This window comes from Manis javanica, chromosome 5 (genome assembly GCF_040802235.1).
Source record: "Manis javanica isolate MJ-LG chromosome 5, MJ_LKY, whole genome shotgun sequence".
Taxonomy (NCBI): domain Eukaryota; kingdom Metazoa; phylum Chordata; class Mammalia; order Pholidota; family Manidae; genus Manis; species Manis javanica.
The window spans coordinates 172649364-172668612 of record NC_133160.1 but is presented as its reverse complement, the minus strand read 5'-3'; the positions used below and the strand labels follow the sequence as shown (position 1 = coordinate 172668612).

The window sequence follows — 19249 nt, the reverse complement described above, 5'->3', positions numbered from 1 at the left end:
TATCAAGAAAATGGAAAAACTTACATAATGGGAGAACATATTTGCAAATCATCTATCTGATACAGTTTATTATCAAGAATGCATAAAGAACCCTCATAACTTGGACAGAATAGGATTAAAGATGGCAGCACAAGAGGTGAGACAGAGACATCCTCCTAAAACCGCATATAATATGACAATATAATTAATACAACTAATCCTGAAAGAGCAACAGGAAAGAGGACTGCGCCAAATTGCATATACCTAGAGAAAAGAATAAACCTCACCGAAGAGGGTAACATACCAAAGCCATGGCCCGGTGGGACCCAAGCCCTTCCCCTACCCCAGCTCACCAGCGGGAGGAAGAGAAACGGAGCAGGGAGATGGTGGAAGCCTGGGGCTGCTGAGCGCCTAGCCCTGGAGGTCTGCTCTGGGAGCACAAACCTACATTGCATGGCGCTTTCATGGTGTTCTCGTGATTAGGGGGCTGGAAAGCTAAGACAGGCAGAATTCTTGGAGAGACTGAGATTCCAGCTGCTTGTGGAAAGCAGGGTTCCATATCCGGCTGCTCTGGGACAAAAGAAAGGCAGGCAGTCTGAGAGGCTTCCTAACAGCAAGAGGGTGGCTAAAGGGGCAAGGAGTGCACAGAGCTTACTGCTCAGGAGAAAGGACAGGTAGATAAAACTGTTCGGGGGTCACTCTGCCCAGCAGGTTGGGAGCTTTCACGATCTTCAGGCGCTCCAGCTCCAAGGACCCCCGCCGTGATAGGCAGCCCACTGTGCCTTTCTCAGGCCAGCCCCACTTGGCTCACAAACCTGCAAACCCTACCCTGGGGTTAGGCCAGCCAGAGGGAAGCCCTGTCTACAGCAACTGCAAATGCAAAGCATAGAGGCTTATGCCTGTGTGCTCAGCCCACTGGTTCTCGCAGTGGAGACAGACATAGCAGCCGGGAAGCAGGAAACAGCTCCTCCCCGCCAGGCACCAATACTGCTCCCCTGCGACCCCCGACATTGCTTCAGGGGCCGAGCAGCTCCAGAGAGTAGAGCTTCTGAGCACTAGAGGGCGCCATATACAAATATGAAAGGCCAAAGGAAACTGGTTCAAAGTTGAATACAACACCTGAGAAACAAAATGAAATCAACCTCATGAATCTTCCTGAAAGGGATTTCAAAATAAAAATCATTAACGTGCTCTTGGAGGTACAGAAAAATATTTAAGAATTCAGGAATGAATTACGGTCGGAGATCCAATCATTACAGAACACAGTATCAGAAAAGAAACATACAATGGAAGGTTTTAAAAGCAGATTAGATATGGTGATGAGACAATAAATGAAATAGAAATTAGAGAAGAGGAATACAAAGAAGCTGAGGTACAGAGAGAAAAAAGGATCTCTAAGAATGAAAGAATATTGAGAGAAATGTCTCTCCAATCCAAAGGGAACAATATTCGCATTATAGGGATACCAGAAGAAGAAGAGAGAAAAAGGGACAGAAAGTGTCTTTGAGGAGGTAATTGCTGAAAACTTCCCCAATTTGGGGAAGGAGACGGTTTCTCAGGTCATGGAGGTGCACAGATCAAGGATAAAAACAGACTATTAAAAGCAGCCAGAGAGAGTAATAAGATCACACACAAAGGGAAGCCCATCAGGCTATCATCAGACTTCTCAGCAGAAACCTTACAGGCCAGAAGGGAGTGGCATGATGTATTTAATGCAATGAAGCAGAAGGGCCTGGAACCAAGATTACTTTATCTGGCAAGATTATCATTTAAAATTGAAGGAGGGATTAAACAATTCCCAGATAAGCACAAGCTGAGAGAATTTACCTCCCAGAAACTGTCTCTACAGTGTATTTTGGACGGACTGCTACAGATGGAAGTGTTCCTAAGGTTTAATAGCTGTCACCAGAGGTAATAAAACCACAGTAAAGAAAGTAGAACAGCTAATTACTAAGCAAATGCAAAATTAAATCAACTATCCCCAAAGTCAATCAAGGGATAGACAAAGAGTAAAGAATATGATACCTAATACATAAAGAATGGAGGAGGAAGAAAAAGGAGGGGAAAAAAAGAACCTTTAGATTGTGTTTGCAATAGCATATTAAGTGAGTTAAGTTAGACTGTCAGATAGTAAGGAAGTTAACCTTAAAACTTTGGTAACAACGAATCTAAAGCTGCAATGGCAATAAGTACACACCTATTGATAATCACCCTAAATGTAAATGGTCTGAATGCACCAATCAAAAGGCATAGAGTCACTGAATGGATAAAAAAACAAGACCCATCTATATGCTGCCTACAAGAGACTCACTTCAAACCCAAAGACATACACAGACTAAAAGTGAAGGGATGGAAAAAGATATTTCATGCAACTAAATAGGGAGAAAAAAGCAGGAGTTGCAGTACTTGTATCAGACAAAATAGACTTCAAAACAAAGAAAGTTGCAAGAGACAAAGAAGGATATTACATAATGATAAAGGGGTCAATCCAACAAGAAGAAATAACCATTGTAAATATCTATGCATCCAACACAGGAGCACCTATATACATGAAACAAATACTAACAGAATTAAAAAGGTAAACAGAATGCAATGCATTCATTCTAGGAGACTTCAACACACCACTCACTCCAAAGGACAGATCAACCAGACAGAAAATAAGTAAGGTCATGGAGGCACTGAACAACACACTAGAACAGATGGACCTAATAGACACCTACAGAACTCTACACCCAAAGCAACAGGATACACATTCTTCTCAAGTACACATGGAACATTTTCAAGAATAGATCATATACTAAGCCACAATAAGAGCCCTGGTAAATACAAAAAGATTGAAATTATACCAACCAGTTTCTCAGACCACAAAGGTATGAAACTAGAAATAAATTACACAAAGAAAATGAAAAATCCCACAAACACATCGAGGCTTCACAACATGCTCCTAAATAACAAATGGATCAATGACCAAATAAAAATAGAAATCAAGCAATATATGGAGACAAATAACAACAATAATTCAACACCACAAAATCTGTGGGACGCAGCGAAGGCCATGCTAAGTGTGAAGTATACTGCAAGACAGGCCTACGTCAGGAAAGAACAATCCCACATGAACAGTCTAAACTCACAATTATCACAACTAGAAAAAGAAGAACAAATGAGGCCCAAAGTCAGTAGAAGGAGGGACATAATAAAGATTAAACCATAAATAAATAAAATCAGGAAGAATAAAACAATAGAAAGAATCAATGAAAGCAAGATCTGGTTCTTTGAGACAATAAACAAAATAGATAAACCCCTAGACAGACTTATCAAAAAAAAAAAAAAAAAAGAGAGTCTACACACATAAACAGAATCAGAAATGAGAAAGGAAAAATCACCATGGACACCACAGAAATACAAAGAATTACTAGGGAATACTATGAAAACCTATATGCTAACAAACTGGATAAACTAGAAGAAATGGACAACTTTCTAGAAAAATACAACCTTCCAAGACTGACCCAGAAAGAAACAGAAAATTTGAACAGAACAATTACCAGAAATGAAATTGAATTGGTAATCAAAAACTACCTAAGAACAAAACTCTTGGACCAGATGGCTTCACTGCTGAATTTTATCAAACATTTAGTGAAGACCTAATACCCATCCTCCTTAAAGCTTTCCAAAAAGTAGAAACTTTCCAAAAAGTATACTCCCAAACTCATTATACGAGGCCAGCATCACTCTAATACCCAAACCAGGCAAAGACACCACAAGAAAAGAAAATTACCGACCAATATCCCTGATGAACATACATGCAAAAATACTCAACAAAATATCAGCAAACTGAATTCAAAAATACATCAAAAAGATCATCCATCATGATCAAGTAGGATTTATTCCACGGATGCAGGGATGGTACAACATTCGAAAATCCATCAACATCATCTACCACATCAACAAAAAGAAGACAAAAACCACATGATCATCTCCATAGATGATGAAAAAGCATTTGACAAAATTCAACATATATTCATGATAAAAACTCTCAACAAAATGTGTATAGAGGGCAGGTACCTCAACATAATAAAGGCCATATATGACAAACCCACAGCCAACATCATACTGAACAGCAAGAAGCTGAAAGCTTTTCCTTTAAGATCGGGAACAAGACAATGATGCCCACTCTCCACACTTCTATTCAACATAGTACTGGAGGTCCTAGCCATGGCAATCAGACAACATAAAGAAATAAAAGGCATCCAGATTGGCAAGGAAGGAGTCAAACTGTCCCTGTTTGCAGATGGCATGATATTGTACATAAAGAACCCTAAAGAATCCACTCCAAAACTACTAGAACTAATAGCTGAATTCAACAAAGTTGCAGGATATAAAATTAACACAGAAATCTGTGGCTTTCCTATACACTAACAATAAACTAGCAGAGAGAGAAATCAGGAAAACAATTCCATTCACAGTTGCATCAAAAAGAATAAATATCTAGGAATAAACCTAATCAAGGAAGTGAAAGACCTATACTCTGAAAACTACAAGACACTCATGAGAGAAATTAAAGAAGATACCAATAAACGGAAACACATCCCATGCTCATGGATAGAAAGAATTAATATTGTCAAAATGGCCATTCTGCCTAAAGCAATCTACAGATTCAATGCAATTCCTATCAAAATACCAACAGCATTCTTCAACGAACTATAGCAAATCTTTCAAAAATTCATGTGGAACCACAAAAGACCCCGAATAGCCAATGCAACACTGAGAAGGAAGAATAAAGCTGGGGGGATTATGCTCCCCAACTTCAAGTTCTACTACAAAGCCACAGTAATGAAGAAAATTTGGTACTGGCACAAGAACAGACCCATAGACCAATGGAACAGACTGGAGAGCCCTGATATAAACCCAACCATATATGGTCAATTAATATATGATAAAGGAGCCATGGACATACAATGGGGAAACGACAGCCTCCTCACCAACTGGTGTTGGCAAAACTGCACAGCTACATGTAAGAGAATGAAACTGGATCACTGTCTAACCCCATACACAAAAGTAAACCTGAAATGGATCAAAGACCTGAATGTAAGTCATGAAACCATAAAACTCTTAGAAGAAAACATAGGCAAGAATCTCCTGAATATAAGCAGGAGCAACTTCTTCCTGAACGCATCTCCTCGAGAAAGGGAAACAGAAGCAAAAATGAATGCATGGGACTACATCAAACTAAAAGTTTCTGGATGGCAAAGGACACCATCAACAGAACAAAAAGGCCTCCTACAGTATGGGAGAATATATTTGTAAATGACATCTCTGATAAAGGGTTAACATCCAAAATATATAAAGAACTCACACGCTTCAACAACCAAAAAGCAAATAACCCAATTAAAAAATGGGCTGAGGATATGAAGAGACATTTCTCCAAAGAAACTCAGATGGCCAACAGACACATGAAAAGATGCTCCACATCACTAATCATCAGGGAAATGCAAATTAAAACCATGATGAGATACCACCTCACACCAGTAAGGATGGGCAGCATCGAAAAGACTAAGAACAACAAATGCTGGCGAGGATGTGGAGAAAGGGGAACCCTCCTACACTGCTGGTGGGAATGTAAGCGAGTTCAACCATTGTGGAAAGCAGTATGGAGGTTCCTCAAAAAACTAAAAATAGAAATACCATTTGATCCGGGAATCACTCCTTGGAATTTATCCAAAGAATACAAGTTCTCAGATTCAAAAAGACAGATGCACCCCTATGTTTATCGCAGCACTATTTACAACAGCCAGGATATGGAAGCAACCTAAGTGTCCATCAGTAGATGAATGGGTAAAGAAGAGGTGGTACATATACACAATGGAATATTATTCAGCCATAATAAGCAAATCCTACCATTTGCAACAACATGGATGGAGCTGGAGGACATTATGCTCAGTGAAATAAGCCAGGTGAAGAAAGACAAGTGCCAAATGGTTTCCCTCATATGTGGAGCATAAGAACAAAGCAAAACTGAAGGAACAAAACAGCAGCAGAATCACAGACTCCAAGAAGGGACTAGTGGTTACCAAAGAGGAGGGGTGTGGGAGGGCGGGTGGGGAGGGAGGGAGGAGGGGATTCAGGGGTATTATGTTTAGTACACATGGTGTGGGGGGCCACGGGGAAGACAGTGTAGCACAGAGAAGGCAAATAGTGACTCTGTGGCATTTTACTACACTGATGGGCAGTGATTGCATTGGGGTGTGGGTGGGGACTTGATAATGTGGGTAAATGTAGTAACCACATTGTTTTTTCATGTGAGGCTTTCATAACAGTGTGTATTAATAATACCTTAATGAAAAATTTTAAAAAAAAAGAAAAAAGAACTCAAAACTCAACAATAAAAAGGCAACTCAGAGAGCCTGACAGGAGTCAGGATGTCGGCCAGCCCATATGCCAGCAGAACTCTGACCCTCGACCTGCAGCAACCAGCCCAGGGAGCTGAGCAACATGCCCTGGAGCCACCAACCAGGGCTTGATCAATACCTGACGGCTTCCCTAATTCCTGCCCAGCTCCAACTTCCAGCCAACCCCAGCCAGGCACACAGGATGCCCAGCCTCCCAGGCGATGGTGAGCTGCCCCCCGCTGCAGCCGGCTCTGAGCAGCAAGCCTCTGCCTTTCTCATGGGGCAAGTCGGGGGGGTCTTTGCTTATTTCCACCAGGCAAGGGAACTGAACAGACATTTCTCCAAAGAAGATACACAAAAGACCAAATGAAAAGATGGTCAGCATCATGGGTCACTAAGAAAATGAGAGTCAAAACCATAGGAAATACTAACTCACACCCACCAGTGCAGTTATTTAAAAAACAAGGGAAGTAAGTGCTGGTGAGGATGTGAAGAGATCGAAACCCTCACACACTGCTGGTGGAAACTGTGGAAAACAGTATGGTGATTCCTCAAAAAGTCAAACACAGAATCACCATATGGCCCAGCAATTCCACACCTGGGTACAGACCCTGAAGAACTGAAGCCAAGTGTTCAGACAGATACTCGTTCATGAATGTTTGTTCACAGCAGCACTATTTATAACAGCCAAAAGGTGACAATAACCCAAATGTCCATCAACAGACAAATGGACACACAAGTGGTGCTCTAGCCACATAACGGATTATTCAGCCTTGAAAATGAAAGGAAATTATGACACATGACAAAGTGGATGGACCTCAGAAACATGCTCAGTGACAGGAGCAGACAGTGAAGGTCACACATGTGATTCCTTCCCTGAGAAATGTCCAAAACAGGCAACACCAGAGAGACAGAAAACAGGCGAGTGTTTGCCTGGCTGGGGCAGGGACGTGGGGTGATGGTCATGGGGTATGGGGTGGTTCTCTGGGGAGACGGACACATGCTGAAACTAGAGTGGTGGCTGTTGAGCCTGTGAATACATGAAGTTCACTGAATTGTTCACTTCAAATGCTTAATTTCATGTTATGGGAACTGTACATCAATTCTAAAAATGATGATTTCTATTCTCATGGGAGCCCCCACCAGAAAAGTCTCAACAGAACACAATGGCAGCCTGGGCTCAGGGTAGGGGCAGCAGGCTTCCTTCACTCAGTGCCCAGCCTGCCCAGACGAGAGGCCTGGTCAGAGCCGCCCCATGGGGTGGCAGGAGGGCCCGGCCCCACCACCAGCTCCAGGCTCCCTGCTCGGCAGCAGCTCCCTGTTTCCCAGGGACAGGCCACACCAAGGCTGCCATGTTGGACTTGGTGTCAGAACCCCAGGAACCCACCCCAGAGCTGCTGAGTCAGAATCCACAGACTGGGAAATCCAGATTTGTGACAAATGTCGGAGATGCCACCAACATGGGTGCTGGGAGGACAGAGATTCTCCTCCCGATGGCCTCCGGCGGTGGCTCTCAAAGGCGTGTGTCTGGGCCAGGTTTCTCAGCTGTGGACCGCTGACATCTGGGGCTGGACAGCTGCTTGGGGAGGGTGCAGGGCGGCGGTCCCGCACCCTAGGGAGAGTCCCTGCTTGCCGGAGGCCAGAGGCACCCCCGCCTCCAGCTGCCAATGGCCCCTGCTGACAGCACCTCTGCCCTGGCACAGTGGCCGGCCTACCTGCACGACAAAGGCATGCAGTCCGTGGCACTGGCCGCCTGGCATGCAGAGCTGAGCAAACACCACCGCATGAGTGGCTGTCTTGCCCAAGTTGCCGATCCAAAACTTGGCGGCTTCAAAATCAGGGGAATGTATGATGAATTCCTGCCCAAGACAAAAAAGTTAAAGTCACAATGAGCCCCTGAAATATGGTGGAAAGGAGGTGTCTTCCTGTCTGATGCACTCCATGATCTCTGCAGAATCTCCAAGGGAAGGGCAAGCGCTGTTTGTTCCTCTGGACAAAGGGAGACTGCTCTGAACAGAGGGGGTCCCCAGGCCACAGGACCCAGACGGGAGCCTTGCTATGAGAAATGATGGCTAGGATGTCAGGCAGTGGCCCCAGCACAGGCCACAGGGGAGGGAAAGATGGCGAGGGGCCAGCCTCGGGCGGGCAGGGACACAGAAGACAGGCTGCAGGCAGGGCACTCAGACCAGCAGTAGAAAGGGACCGTGGCCACGGCGGGCCCCTTCACACGGGTCGTGTGCTCAGGCGCCAGCAGTACGAGCTGCTCGCCAACCCGACACCCAGGCTGCCTGAGAACAAAGAAACAAATTTTACAAAACGCTGACTTCTTCCCTGCATTCACACGACACGCAAGTCCAAACCTTTGGAGAGCGCGTGGTGGGGGTGGGCACTGCCGCTCAAGACCTCTATCTGGTGGGCTCCCGTGTTCAGCGTGGGCTTCTTGGTCTGCTGACGTTTCGCCCACGACACCCCCAGATCATGTATGCTGGAGGCTCAGAGGCCGGTGGGACGGGGACACCTACCTCGGTGGCGGGGTCATAGTGAGCGGTAGTCCGGATGGCCTTCGTATTGCTCCCGTGACTTAATTCAGTCAGAGCAAAACATCCAAAAATCTAACAGTGAAGCACAAGGTCGGGTAAGTCAGAAAAGGCTCTTTCTGTGCATCCAAGGGGCACCCTGCCATCTCTCCTTTAAGGACTGGACCGTGGGTCAAAGCCCCGAATCTCCGTTTACATCTCACCAACTGGAGATCTTACTGAGCCACCCTGCTGTGCGGGACAGCACCCCCCACCCCTCGTGAGGACAGAGGCGGGATGAGCTGACGAGGGCCTCGCTGAGTTGGCACGGTGGTGATAGGGCTGCGCCGCGCAGCGGAGGGAAACCGAGGCTGGAGCTTGGACACGAAAATGCTGAACACACGGGGTGCTCGGCGCCCAGCATGCCTGTTTGGTAACGGACAGCGCCAGCGATTTCAGGGACTAAGAACACCCTTCTTACAATGGGCACGACCTCACACTGCCCTGCCACAAATCGGAGGGGGCCGGGGAGGAGAATGCGGCTCCCAAGTTGCCGTGGACCCCCACTTACCTCCATACTGAGGAGCTGCAGAATGTATTTCAAGTGTCTTTTAGAACCAGAGCTGTAGATTGCTGATCCAAAAGTCTAAAAAGGCAGAAGTACAGAGACCTGCTGTTCTGGGCATCTGATGCCCACCTGATGCCCACCCCACTTCTCTGAGAGGCTGGCTGACAGCACTATTATCTGGGCCCTGGGTCTCCAGAGACAGCTGCCCTGGTTTTGAGCTCACGGGAGTGGTGAGTGCCTGTCCACATAAGTTACACAGAACCCCTCGTTCTGTGTTTATGCATTTATCCCCAAATGCCTAAATCCCCACAAAACATTAAAAGCAAGCAAACAGTAGCAATCACCAACCCCCAAGGGCAATCCTCTAAACCTACTGCTGTTTGTTTGTTTTAGTCGAAAGGAGCAGCGGGGCAGTGTCCCCTACCCTGCCGGCCCTGGGACACAGCCATCTTTCTGGGCATGAAGCACTTCTGCTATTCACTCCTACATCACCGACTCACCAATACACTCAGGAAGAATTTGGTGGCCAGGGACCAGTCATACATGCCCAGGCAGCTAATGAATGTGGACATTTGCAGAGGGCTGGTGATCATGTCCTGCATGGAGAGGAAGTCATGCTCGAGGACCCGTCTGTAGCGCAGGAAGCTCAGTTCCCGGTACTTCTCCATTGAGAGGTCACCTCCACAGGGACGGGCAAACAGGGGGTCATTCTCCAGAGTCGAGAAGATGGCTTTCTGCAAACGCAGGAGGCAGGGAGTGGCCGATTTGGAGGCAGAGGGTGGGATCTCACTATGCTCACTTACACAGTTTTCCTCCAAGCCCCGGGCCGCACAGACATGCAGTCTAACCTAGGAACTCAGGACAGGCCAAAGTCCTTCCCAGCTGCAGGCAGAGGGACCTGAGGCTTAGGAAGGTGAACTGCCCATGGCCACTCCTGAACTCATCTTGCGGGCAGAGAGGGGCCAGGCCTGTGCTGGCCTTCGCGAGCAGTGCGGCTTTACGTGCTAGAAGGCCCCACCTGCCCGGCAGCCGCACCTGCCCGGCAGCCCCAAGGCCGGCACAGCCCGCACCGTGGGCGCTTACCTTCAGGCGCAGCTCGCTTTCGCTTTCCAGGAACAGCGCCAGCTGCCTCCAGCTGAAGGACGCACGAGCCCGGAACGCGTGCAGGGGCCCAGCAGGCAAGTCAGGCAGCAGGGTGCTGTTGCTCCTCTCCGAGGGGAGCGCCATCGTGACCTCCACCTGCTCAACGTGCACAGCCCGCGTCAAGGTGCGCAGGTTTGCGATCCGCAACACCCACGAGAGGCGGAGCAAGCGCGATGTTTTCAACGAGGGAAGAGCGAGCTGGGGGAGCGAGAGGATCGCCGCGCAAGGAGCTCACGTCCTTTCCCGGGAGGAAGGCAGGTGAGCACTGCTGGCTTCCAGCCCTGGAGCGACAAGGAGCCCGCCAAGAGCAAAGGGCAGTCCCAGCGGCCTGGCTCTGTGACGCACGGAGGGCACGGAGGGCACGAGACTATGGCCAAGCCGGGCCTTGAGGAAGAGCCCAGAAGTTCTGTACGGGACAGCTTGGCCGGAGAACACCCCGCCCTCTAGGGGGCACCCAGACCCTCCCCAAGGCTCAGCCAGACCCGCGGCTCAGGAAGCCTCCCTCTGGAGTCCAGGCCCTGCTGGCTGGTCCACTCCGGCCATGCATGACAGTACCTAAGGGGCCCCTTCCAGCCGCCTGGATGGGGGGTATCTGCCACAGAGCCTCTGAACACGGGCTCTGCCCTGGGAGCCACTTGACATAGAAGTACCTGGCTTCCCACTGGCAAAGCAGTCTCCCAACAACCCAGCAATCTTGACTAAAGAATCATTCTGGAATTTTCTTAGTAGACTGGCTCCTTTTCTGCAGTGCTTCGGCTAATTAAGGCACTGGGCGGGAGAGGCTTGTGAACCCAGACCTGGAGGAACACCAGGAGAGCTGGTCCTGGGTGTGGACCCCCCACAACCACCTTAACTCTGTAAAGTCCATGGGAACCTGTAAATCCTTTCAGTTGAATTTGAAATAGTTAGGTTATTGGACTCCGAGTCTGACTGGCAAGCGATGGGAAAGTGGTCAATTTTACAGGTACAAGACCCTCTGCTTTTCTGTGGGAGAGGGAAAAGATGGGAAGGGGCACATCTGAGCTCCTGCTTGGGTGTCAGGGGCCAGGCCGTCTGCAGACCATGTCTTATTTGACTCCCAAAACCTGTGGGCCAAGTTCTATTGTCCCTATTGAAAGAAGATGGAAACACCGAGGTTCAAAGAGGCCAGCTGTCTTTCTGGAGCTCCCACGGCTGAGAAGCGGCAGAGAAAGGACCTGACCTTAGAAATGCCCGACCCCAAGTCATGCCCTTCAAGCACCACCCTAAGACACTGGGAAAAAGAGGTGCACATTCACCTTGATGCAAGTAGGAGGAAGATAAAAGATTAGGGCAAAAATTAATGGAACAGAAAAGAGAAAAAAAATGGAGAAAATCAATGAAAACAAAAGGTGACTGTTTGAAAAAGCCTGACGATTTTAGGCAAACTGATTCAATGGAAAAAACCCACAAATTACTAAAATCAGGACTCAAAGAGGGGACGTTACTACCAACCTTCAAGAAATAAAGAGGGTTCTAGGGGACTATGAACCATCACATGCCAACAAATGAGATAACTTAGATGAAATGGACAAATTCCTGCAAAGACAATTTACCAAAACTGCCCCACAAAGAACTAGAAAATCTGAATAGATGTTTAACAAGTAAAGAGATTGAATTAGGAATCCACAAGCTACCCACAAAGAAAAGCCAGAGGGCTGCAGCTGTAAATTCTACCAAACATTTAAAGAAGAATATCAATTATCCACAAGCTCTTCTAAAAAACAGAAGAGGGGGGAACACGTCCATAATGTGGCACTACCCTGAAACCACACCGAAGATGTCACCAGAAAACTGCAGAGTAACGGCATTAATGAATATAGTTGCAGGAATCCTCAATAAATATTGCAAACTGAATTCAGCAACATACAGAAAAGATTATACATCATGACCCAGTGAGAGGTACCCCAGGAGTGTATGGTTGGTTGAATGTTTGAAAATCAATTAATGTAATACATTATGTGAACAGAATACAGGACAAAAAACACATGATCGTGTCAATAGATAAAGAAAAAACCATTTGACAAAATCCAACACACTCTTCTGTGATAAAAATTCTCAACCAACTAGGAATAGAAGGGAACTTCCTCAACCCCACCAAGGACATCAACAAAAGCCCACAGCCACAGTCATGCTGGTAGGAGACACTGAATGCCTCTCCCCTAAGATAAGGAACAAGACCAGGGTGTCCGCTCTACCTTTTCTAGTCAACTTTGTGCTGGAAGTTCCAGCCAGTGCAGTTAGGCAAGAAGATGATATAAAAGCCTTCCTGATTGGAAATCTCTCTCTATTTGCAGATGGTATGATTTTATATAGAGAGAATCCTAAGGAATCCTCTAAAAATCTATTAGAACTAATGATTTAATAATTTAGTTCAGCCAGTTTACAGGGCACAAGATCAATACACAAAACTCAACTGTGTTTAATACACCAGCAATGAACGACACAAAAATGAAACTAAGAAATCAATTCCATGTACAAAAGCATCAAAAATAATACTTACATGTAAATTCAACAGACCAAGTATAAAACTTATGCTCTAAAAACTACAAAATATTTTTGAAAGAAATCTAAGAACTAAATAAACGGAAAGACATCCCTTATTCATGGATCAGTAGACGTAATAGATTTAAGATATCAATATTCTCCAACTGATCTACAGATATGATGTGATCCCAGTCAAAATCCCAGCTGGCTTTTTTTTCTCCAGAATTAAAAGCTGACCCTGAAATTCATATGGAAATTTAAGGCAACCTGAATAGCAAAACAATCTTGAAAAGAAGAAAGATGGAGGATTCACACTTCCTGATTTCAAAACTTACTGCAAAACGATAGTAATGAAGACATTATGGTACCAGCATAAAGATAAGACATAGATCAATGGCATAGAATTGAGAGTCCAGCAATAAACCCTAACATGTAGGACTTACTGCTTTTTGACAAGGGTGCCAAGACAATTCAGTGGAGAAGGAAGTCTCTTCTCAAATGGTGCTGGAACACGGTATATTCACACACATACACAAAAGTTAATTTGCAATGGATCCCAGACCTGAGTGTAACAGCTAAAACTATAAAACTCTTAGAAGAAAATATAGGAGTCAATCTTGATAATCTTAGGTTATATATATATAATCTTTTTATATATAATAGCAAAAGCACAAGCAATAAAAGAAAAAGTAGATAAAATGGATAATAGTAAAGATTTTTGCTGCAAAGGACACCATCAAGAAAGTGAAAGACAAACCAGAGAAGGGAGAAGATATTTACAATTCACATCTTAATATGGGACTTGTATTCAGACTGCATGAAGAATCTTAAAACTCGATAATAAATCCAAATAACCTGATTTAAAGGGCTCAAGTAGACATTTCTCCAGATATATACAAATGGCCACCAAGCACATGAAAAGATTCTATCATTGGCCACCAGGGAAATGCAAATCAAAACCACAATAAGATACCACTTCATTTCCACTTGGATGGCCATCATCAAAAAGATTATAAAAAGCATGGATGAGAATGCGGAGAAATTGGAGCTCTGATACATTGCTGGTGGGTATGTGAAATGGCGCCATCTCTTTGGAAAAACCTGGTGGATCTTCAAAAGTTTAAATACATAGCTCCCGTAAGACACAGAAATTCCACTCTGAAGGGTATATAAATATATGTACATATAATATATACTCAACAGAAGTAAAATAAATATGCACACAAAAATTTGTACAAGAATGTTCATAGCAACACTATTTATATCAGCCAAAAAGCAGAAACAACTCATATGTCCATCAACTGAGGAATGGATAAACAAAATGTGGCCTATCCATACAACGAAATATTATGTGTCACAAAAAGGAATTAAATGCTGACACATGCTACAACATGAATGAACCCTGAAAACATTATGCTAAATTCTAGAAGTCAAGCAGAAGATAACATATCGCATGATTCCACTTACATACAATGTTCAGAATGGGTAAATATATAGGACTAGAAAGTATGTAGCAGCAACCAGTAGCTGGGGAGGCGGGGGAACAAGGGGTGCCTCCTAAAGGTTGGAGGCTTCTTTTGGCATGATGAAAATGTTCTGGAATTAGTGGTGATGGTTGCACAACTCTGTGAACGTATGAAACACTACTGAACTTTATACTTTAGATGGGTGAGTTATCTGGTGAGTTTTCTCTCAATAAAGCAGTTTTTAAAAAACCCATAAGGCACAGGTCTTGCATCAAAAATGCAAGCTATAAAATCCAAGGGGAGCCCTGGATCTTTCTGGACTTCCCTGCACATGGCCCCATCCCTGCTACTCGTGCTGCCTACCTTTGATCCAGGACACCATACTCCTCCCTCCATCTCCTTAAAGACTCTAGGCTGTAGGCGCTCTCACTGCATCACCGGTTTAAACCATCTTGATGTACGGAGGGCTCCCAATCCGTACCTCCAGACCCATATGTTCATTCAGCAGTTCCTGGACACCCTCCTCTCTCATGTTCCAGAGGTCCTGAGTGTTTAGCACTGAGCTCACCTTGAACCCCTGACCCAGTTTGTCCTCCTCAAGGCCCCATTCCACACTGCCAGTAGCCCAAGGGTTACTGGAGTTATAAACCCGTGTCATCCTGGAATTCCCCTCTCCCTCATGCCCAACAGACGGATTAGATAGCAAGACCCCCACTGCACCTCTTTAATGCCCACTGAATCGTTTCGTTTCTCCCTGCTCCTATTAAATCTATCATAATAACCTCCAACTACTGAGCTCTCTCTGGGTGCAGGCGCATGTGTAAAACAGCTACATGACCTCAGTGGTGCTGTCAGCTCCAAGTATTATCAGCGCTCTCATTTTACAGGTGGGGAAACTGGAGCTTAATGGAGTGAAGTAAGTTGCCTCAAAACATAAAGCTGTTATCAGACATATTCGACCCCAAGTCTCACCACCTAAGCAGCCAATAAGTCCACTAGAGCCCCATGCCACCTCAGGTCACCAATATTACCTGCATGAGACAGCTGTTACGTGCAAGGATTCTAAAGCCAGGCGGAGTTGGGTGCTAACATAAGAGTTTATAAGCTGGGTGAACTTAGCAGGTCACTTCACCTCTCTGTGCCTCAAGGGTGATAACACTGTAATGCTTACCTAATACACAGTACCTTGTACCTAGATCGCTGCAATGCACGGGGCATTTAGAACTGTTCCTGACATGGAACTGTGGTTTCAATATCATTTTACCAACAGTTGCCTTCAATTTTCACGGTGGAAGAGGCGACTCTAAAATGCAGACCTGATCATTCTCCCTGTAAGTGACAGCTGTCCGATGACCTTATGGGACAATGTCCGAATCACCCAAAATATGTCGTGCGTTTTCCCGCTGGCCCTCGTGGCCTCGGTCCCCAATCGGCGCCCCAGGGATGTGCCCCCGGGCCTTTGCACGTGCACCCGCGCCCCCGCCGCTCGCCCAGCTTCACCCAGCTCTTAGGCTCTGCCCCGCGCCCCCGCGTCCCCAGCTGCCGCGGGCTCCACCTCAGGGTCCCACCGGTTGGCTGGGTCTCCGAACCGCGCAGCGCACACAGCAGGCGCCCACAGAACGCCTCGGAGGGTGCGGCTAGCGTCCGGGGACAGCGCAGCCTCTCGGCCTCCGTCCGCCCCTGACGTCATCGCGCTGCGCCGTCGCCTCCGTCGCCCGGGAAACGCAGGACGCGTTCGTGCTTGCCGCGGAGGCCGTGCGCGCCGAGGCGGACCTTCACTGCAGGCGCCCGACGCTCTTCGCAGTGCACCTCCCGGCGGAGGAGTCCTTGGGGTGGTCGCTTCATGTGCAGACTCCTGGGGCTCACTCCGGCGCTGCAGAACCAGAACCCCTACGCTGGCCGGCGCACTGTCTGAGGAATCACCACGCCCAGGAGGTGCCCAGCAGGGTTTAAGAACCATGCTTCTACCCAGTTCCTCAGAGGCCCCAGGGGAAGTGAGCCCTGGTTGCCCCGAGCAGTAACCAGTGATGATCCACCCTTTCCTGGCGTTTCTGTCTCATACTCCCCACCTCCTTCCTCCTGCATCTTGGGGTCAGCTCCATGTTAAACCCCTGCACCCAGATCCTTGTCTCAGGCTCTGTTATAGGAGATCCATACTGAAACACACGCATCAAATGAAATTTGTAGAGACAGAATCACCTGGACGTGTCAACTCACCACCGAAGGAACAAGAAGGAAGGAGAGTCAAAAGGTCTCCGTGCGAAGGGAACCCAAAGACGGGTGACAGGTAGTGGTGGAGAGGCCGAAGATGCTGAGGTCAGTTTTGGAGACACGTGACAGTTAAAATGTTGGTAGAATGGATGGAGGTGCTCAGCTGATATTGGGAAATTCTCCCTTTATCCCCATTCTACTCTGAAAAACCTTCTCCATTCCAAGACAACATTTTTCTTCACAGTTGTCAGTCTTATTCAAAACACTTACAATTAAGGGTGTCCGTGAGACTTTCCTGTTGCAAAAGCAGAAGAGACTGAACAACAAATTGGGGCCATGCATGTGCCATGCTCAGCTGGCAGAACGGATCCTCCATCTAGGCGTTTGCAGCCAGGGGTCTGTGGCTTTGTTGCAAGAGGTCCCTGAGTCCATAGGAGCAGCCAGGATTGCCTGCAGGTCCAACACTAGTGGTCTAAAAAATATATCTGCTACTGGATTTCAGATGTTTATAGATATATTTTTGAGAGCAATACCCATTCATTACAAAATTCACATGTTCTTTAGGCCAATTTCACCCAAATCAAACAACTAGACAGCAAGTCAGGTTCATGTGTTTTACTGACATTAGAAAACCATGTTTCCCCTTGGAAATCATTTGAGTCCATTGCAGGAGTGAAAGGGAAACGTTTCTAAGAGGACATTGGTGAGGACGGAGGGAGGGATGACTTTTTATTGTGGGTTCCATGTAAGATAGGGTGTCATCACAGAATGTACAGTGCAGATGTTCCCAGCCTTGAGAATGTCATCAGGCCCCCCACCCTTCTCTGACTCTCTCCTACCGCCTCCTCTCACGTTTGTCTACCTTTGCCCTCCTGGCTTGTCTGGGTTGGCTCGCAGCAGACTTTGCCCTCATTACTGCAGCCTCTGTTTACTTTCCTGCACTGGTGACTTTGTTTAAGACTGATCCCAGGTCTGACCCTGGCTTCACTTCAGGACCCACCTCCTGGTCTTTGCCTGCCAATGCTTCAGTACCCCACATTCGGTCCCTTCCTTGGCCTTAGGACACTCTCTGACCTGGGTCTGACAGGGATGTGCTTCGGGCATCTGTAAGTAGAGTCAGGTGGACACGGAATCATGTTGGATGGTGCTGAGGTAGGGTGAGGGGAAGGGGTCATACACTACTCTGGGTTGTTTTGCTGGGACCCGGATGAATGGAGATGCCACTAAGACTGGCTTTGGGGAAAAGAAAGGGAGTCCAGTCTTGTACATGTTTTGTTAGCTACTTCTTAGTGACACTGCCCAGCGCTGCAGTGCAGCTGGCATGAGCAGGTGCAGTAACTCGGCTGCCAGTGCCCTGGTAGTCCCATACTGGGGGCCTACCACCAGTCCCCGCCCACTGCTCTTGTTTTGACCTCTGTCCTCTCCACCCTGTTTGGCACACCCATTCCCTCCGCAATCTTTGTCATTTGCTCTGTGGGTTATCATTGGAAACTGCAACTATTTGAACAGATTGTTAGCACTAAAGTTTGCTCCCCAACTCTGGCCATTTGTCTCTCCTCATCCCCTTCCTCCTTTCTCACCATCACCATCTTCCTCACTGGTTCAGAATCAGGTTGAGCTGGGCCATGAAGACTCAGTGCCAAGCATGGTCCTGTCTCAGATCCACTGGGCCACCAGCACCAGCCTCCTTGCCCCTCGTAAATCCTGTCAGTAGCAGGCAGCTGCGGACGGCCCTGGGAAAAGGTTGTGCAATATATAACATGGTTTTGTATGAGGTCCACATACAAAGGGTGGAAGCTTTGATCTTCATGGCAATGGTACTCGCATGACATAAATATGTCAATGAAATAAATCTTTTAAAGACCTGCAAACCTAACATATTCAATTCAAAGGGTTTAAATACTGAAGAAATCTTGGTGTTGGGCAGTGTCTAAGGACCTGGAAGGCAATGGAATGGACAGGGCTGCTGCTGGGGTGGCCTGACCATCACGCTCCACCAGCACTCTGGGACTGGCCCTTAGGACCCTCCGAGCACAGAGGGCCTCCCAGGAGAAGCCTCAGGAGCTGCTGTCCCAAGCTCCACCTGGCTCCCAGCACTTAGATGCTGAGGACCCAGCGTGGAGTGGCTTTGCAGATCCCAGTTAGGCCTCTCAAGAGCATCACTGTCCCATACAGCAGCCATGAGTCTCATGTGGCTATTTTAATTTAAATGTGAATTAGTTAACATTAAATTTAACATTTGGTTCCCCAGTTATATCCACTACATTCTGAGTGCTCGGTGGCCACGAGTGGCTACTGTAAAAGACACAGAACATTTCCGTCATCACAGGAAGTCCTTCAGGAGAGCACTGCCTAGAGGCCGCTCCCAACCCTGGGTGGTGGGTTGGAACCTTGACCTACACCTGGATCTTGCCAGCTTCCACCCTGCTTCCTACACCCGGCAGTGTCGGTCCCTCCCTGCTTCTGACCCGCGGA

At 46.9% G+C, this 19249-nt stretch overlaps 1 protein-coding gene across 6 annotated transcripts in view; it reads right to left on the bottom strand.

Annotated features, from left to right (window-relative positions):
- Positions 1-16260, bottom strand: part of ACOX3 (acyl-CoA oxidase 3, pristanoyl) — a 45505-nt gene extending 29245 nt beyond the window's left edge. For 2 of the 6 annotated variants that reach the window (XM_073237988.1, XM_073237990.1), the window contains exons 1-6: positions 16119-16260; positions 10533-10688; positions 9950-10183; positions 9453-9527; positions 8888-8977; positions 8081-8224 (exon numbers count right to left, since the gene is read on the bottom strand). In XM_073237988.1, coding sequence (XP_073094089.1) covers positions 8081-8224; positions 8888-8977; positions 9453-9527; positions 9950-10183; positions 10533-10688; positions 16119-16253 — 834 coding nt within the window. In that variant the 5' untranslated portion in view covers positions 16254-16260. Of the gene's footprint in view, positions 1-8080; positions 8225-8887; positions 8978-9452; positions 9528-9949; positions 10184-10532; positions 10689-15734; positions 16000-16118 lie in introns of those variants that run through there. The other 4 variants (XM_073237987.1, XM_073237989.1, XM_073237991.1 and 1 more) reach the window with 4 other exon arrangements.
- Between the last annotated feature and the right edge of the window lie 2989 nt (positions 16261-19249).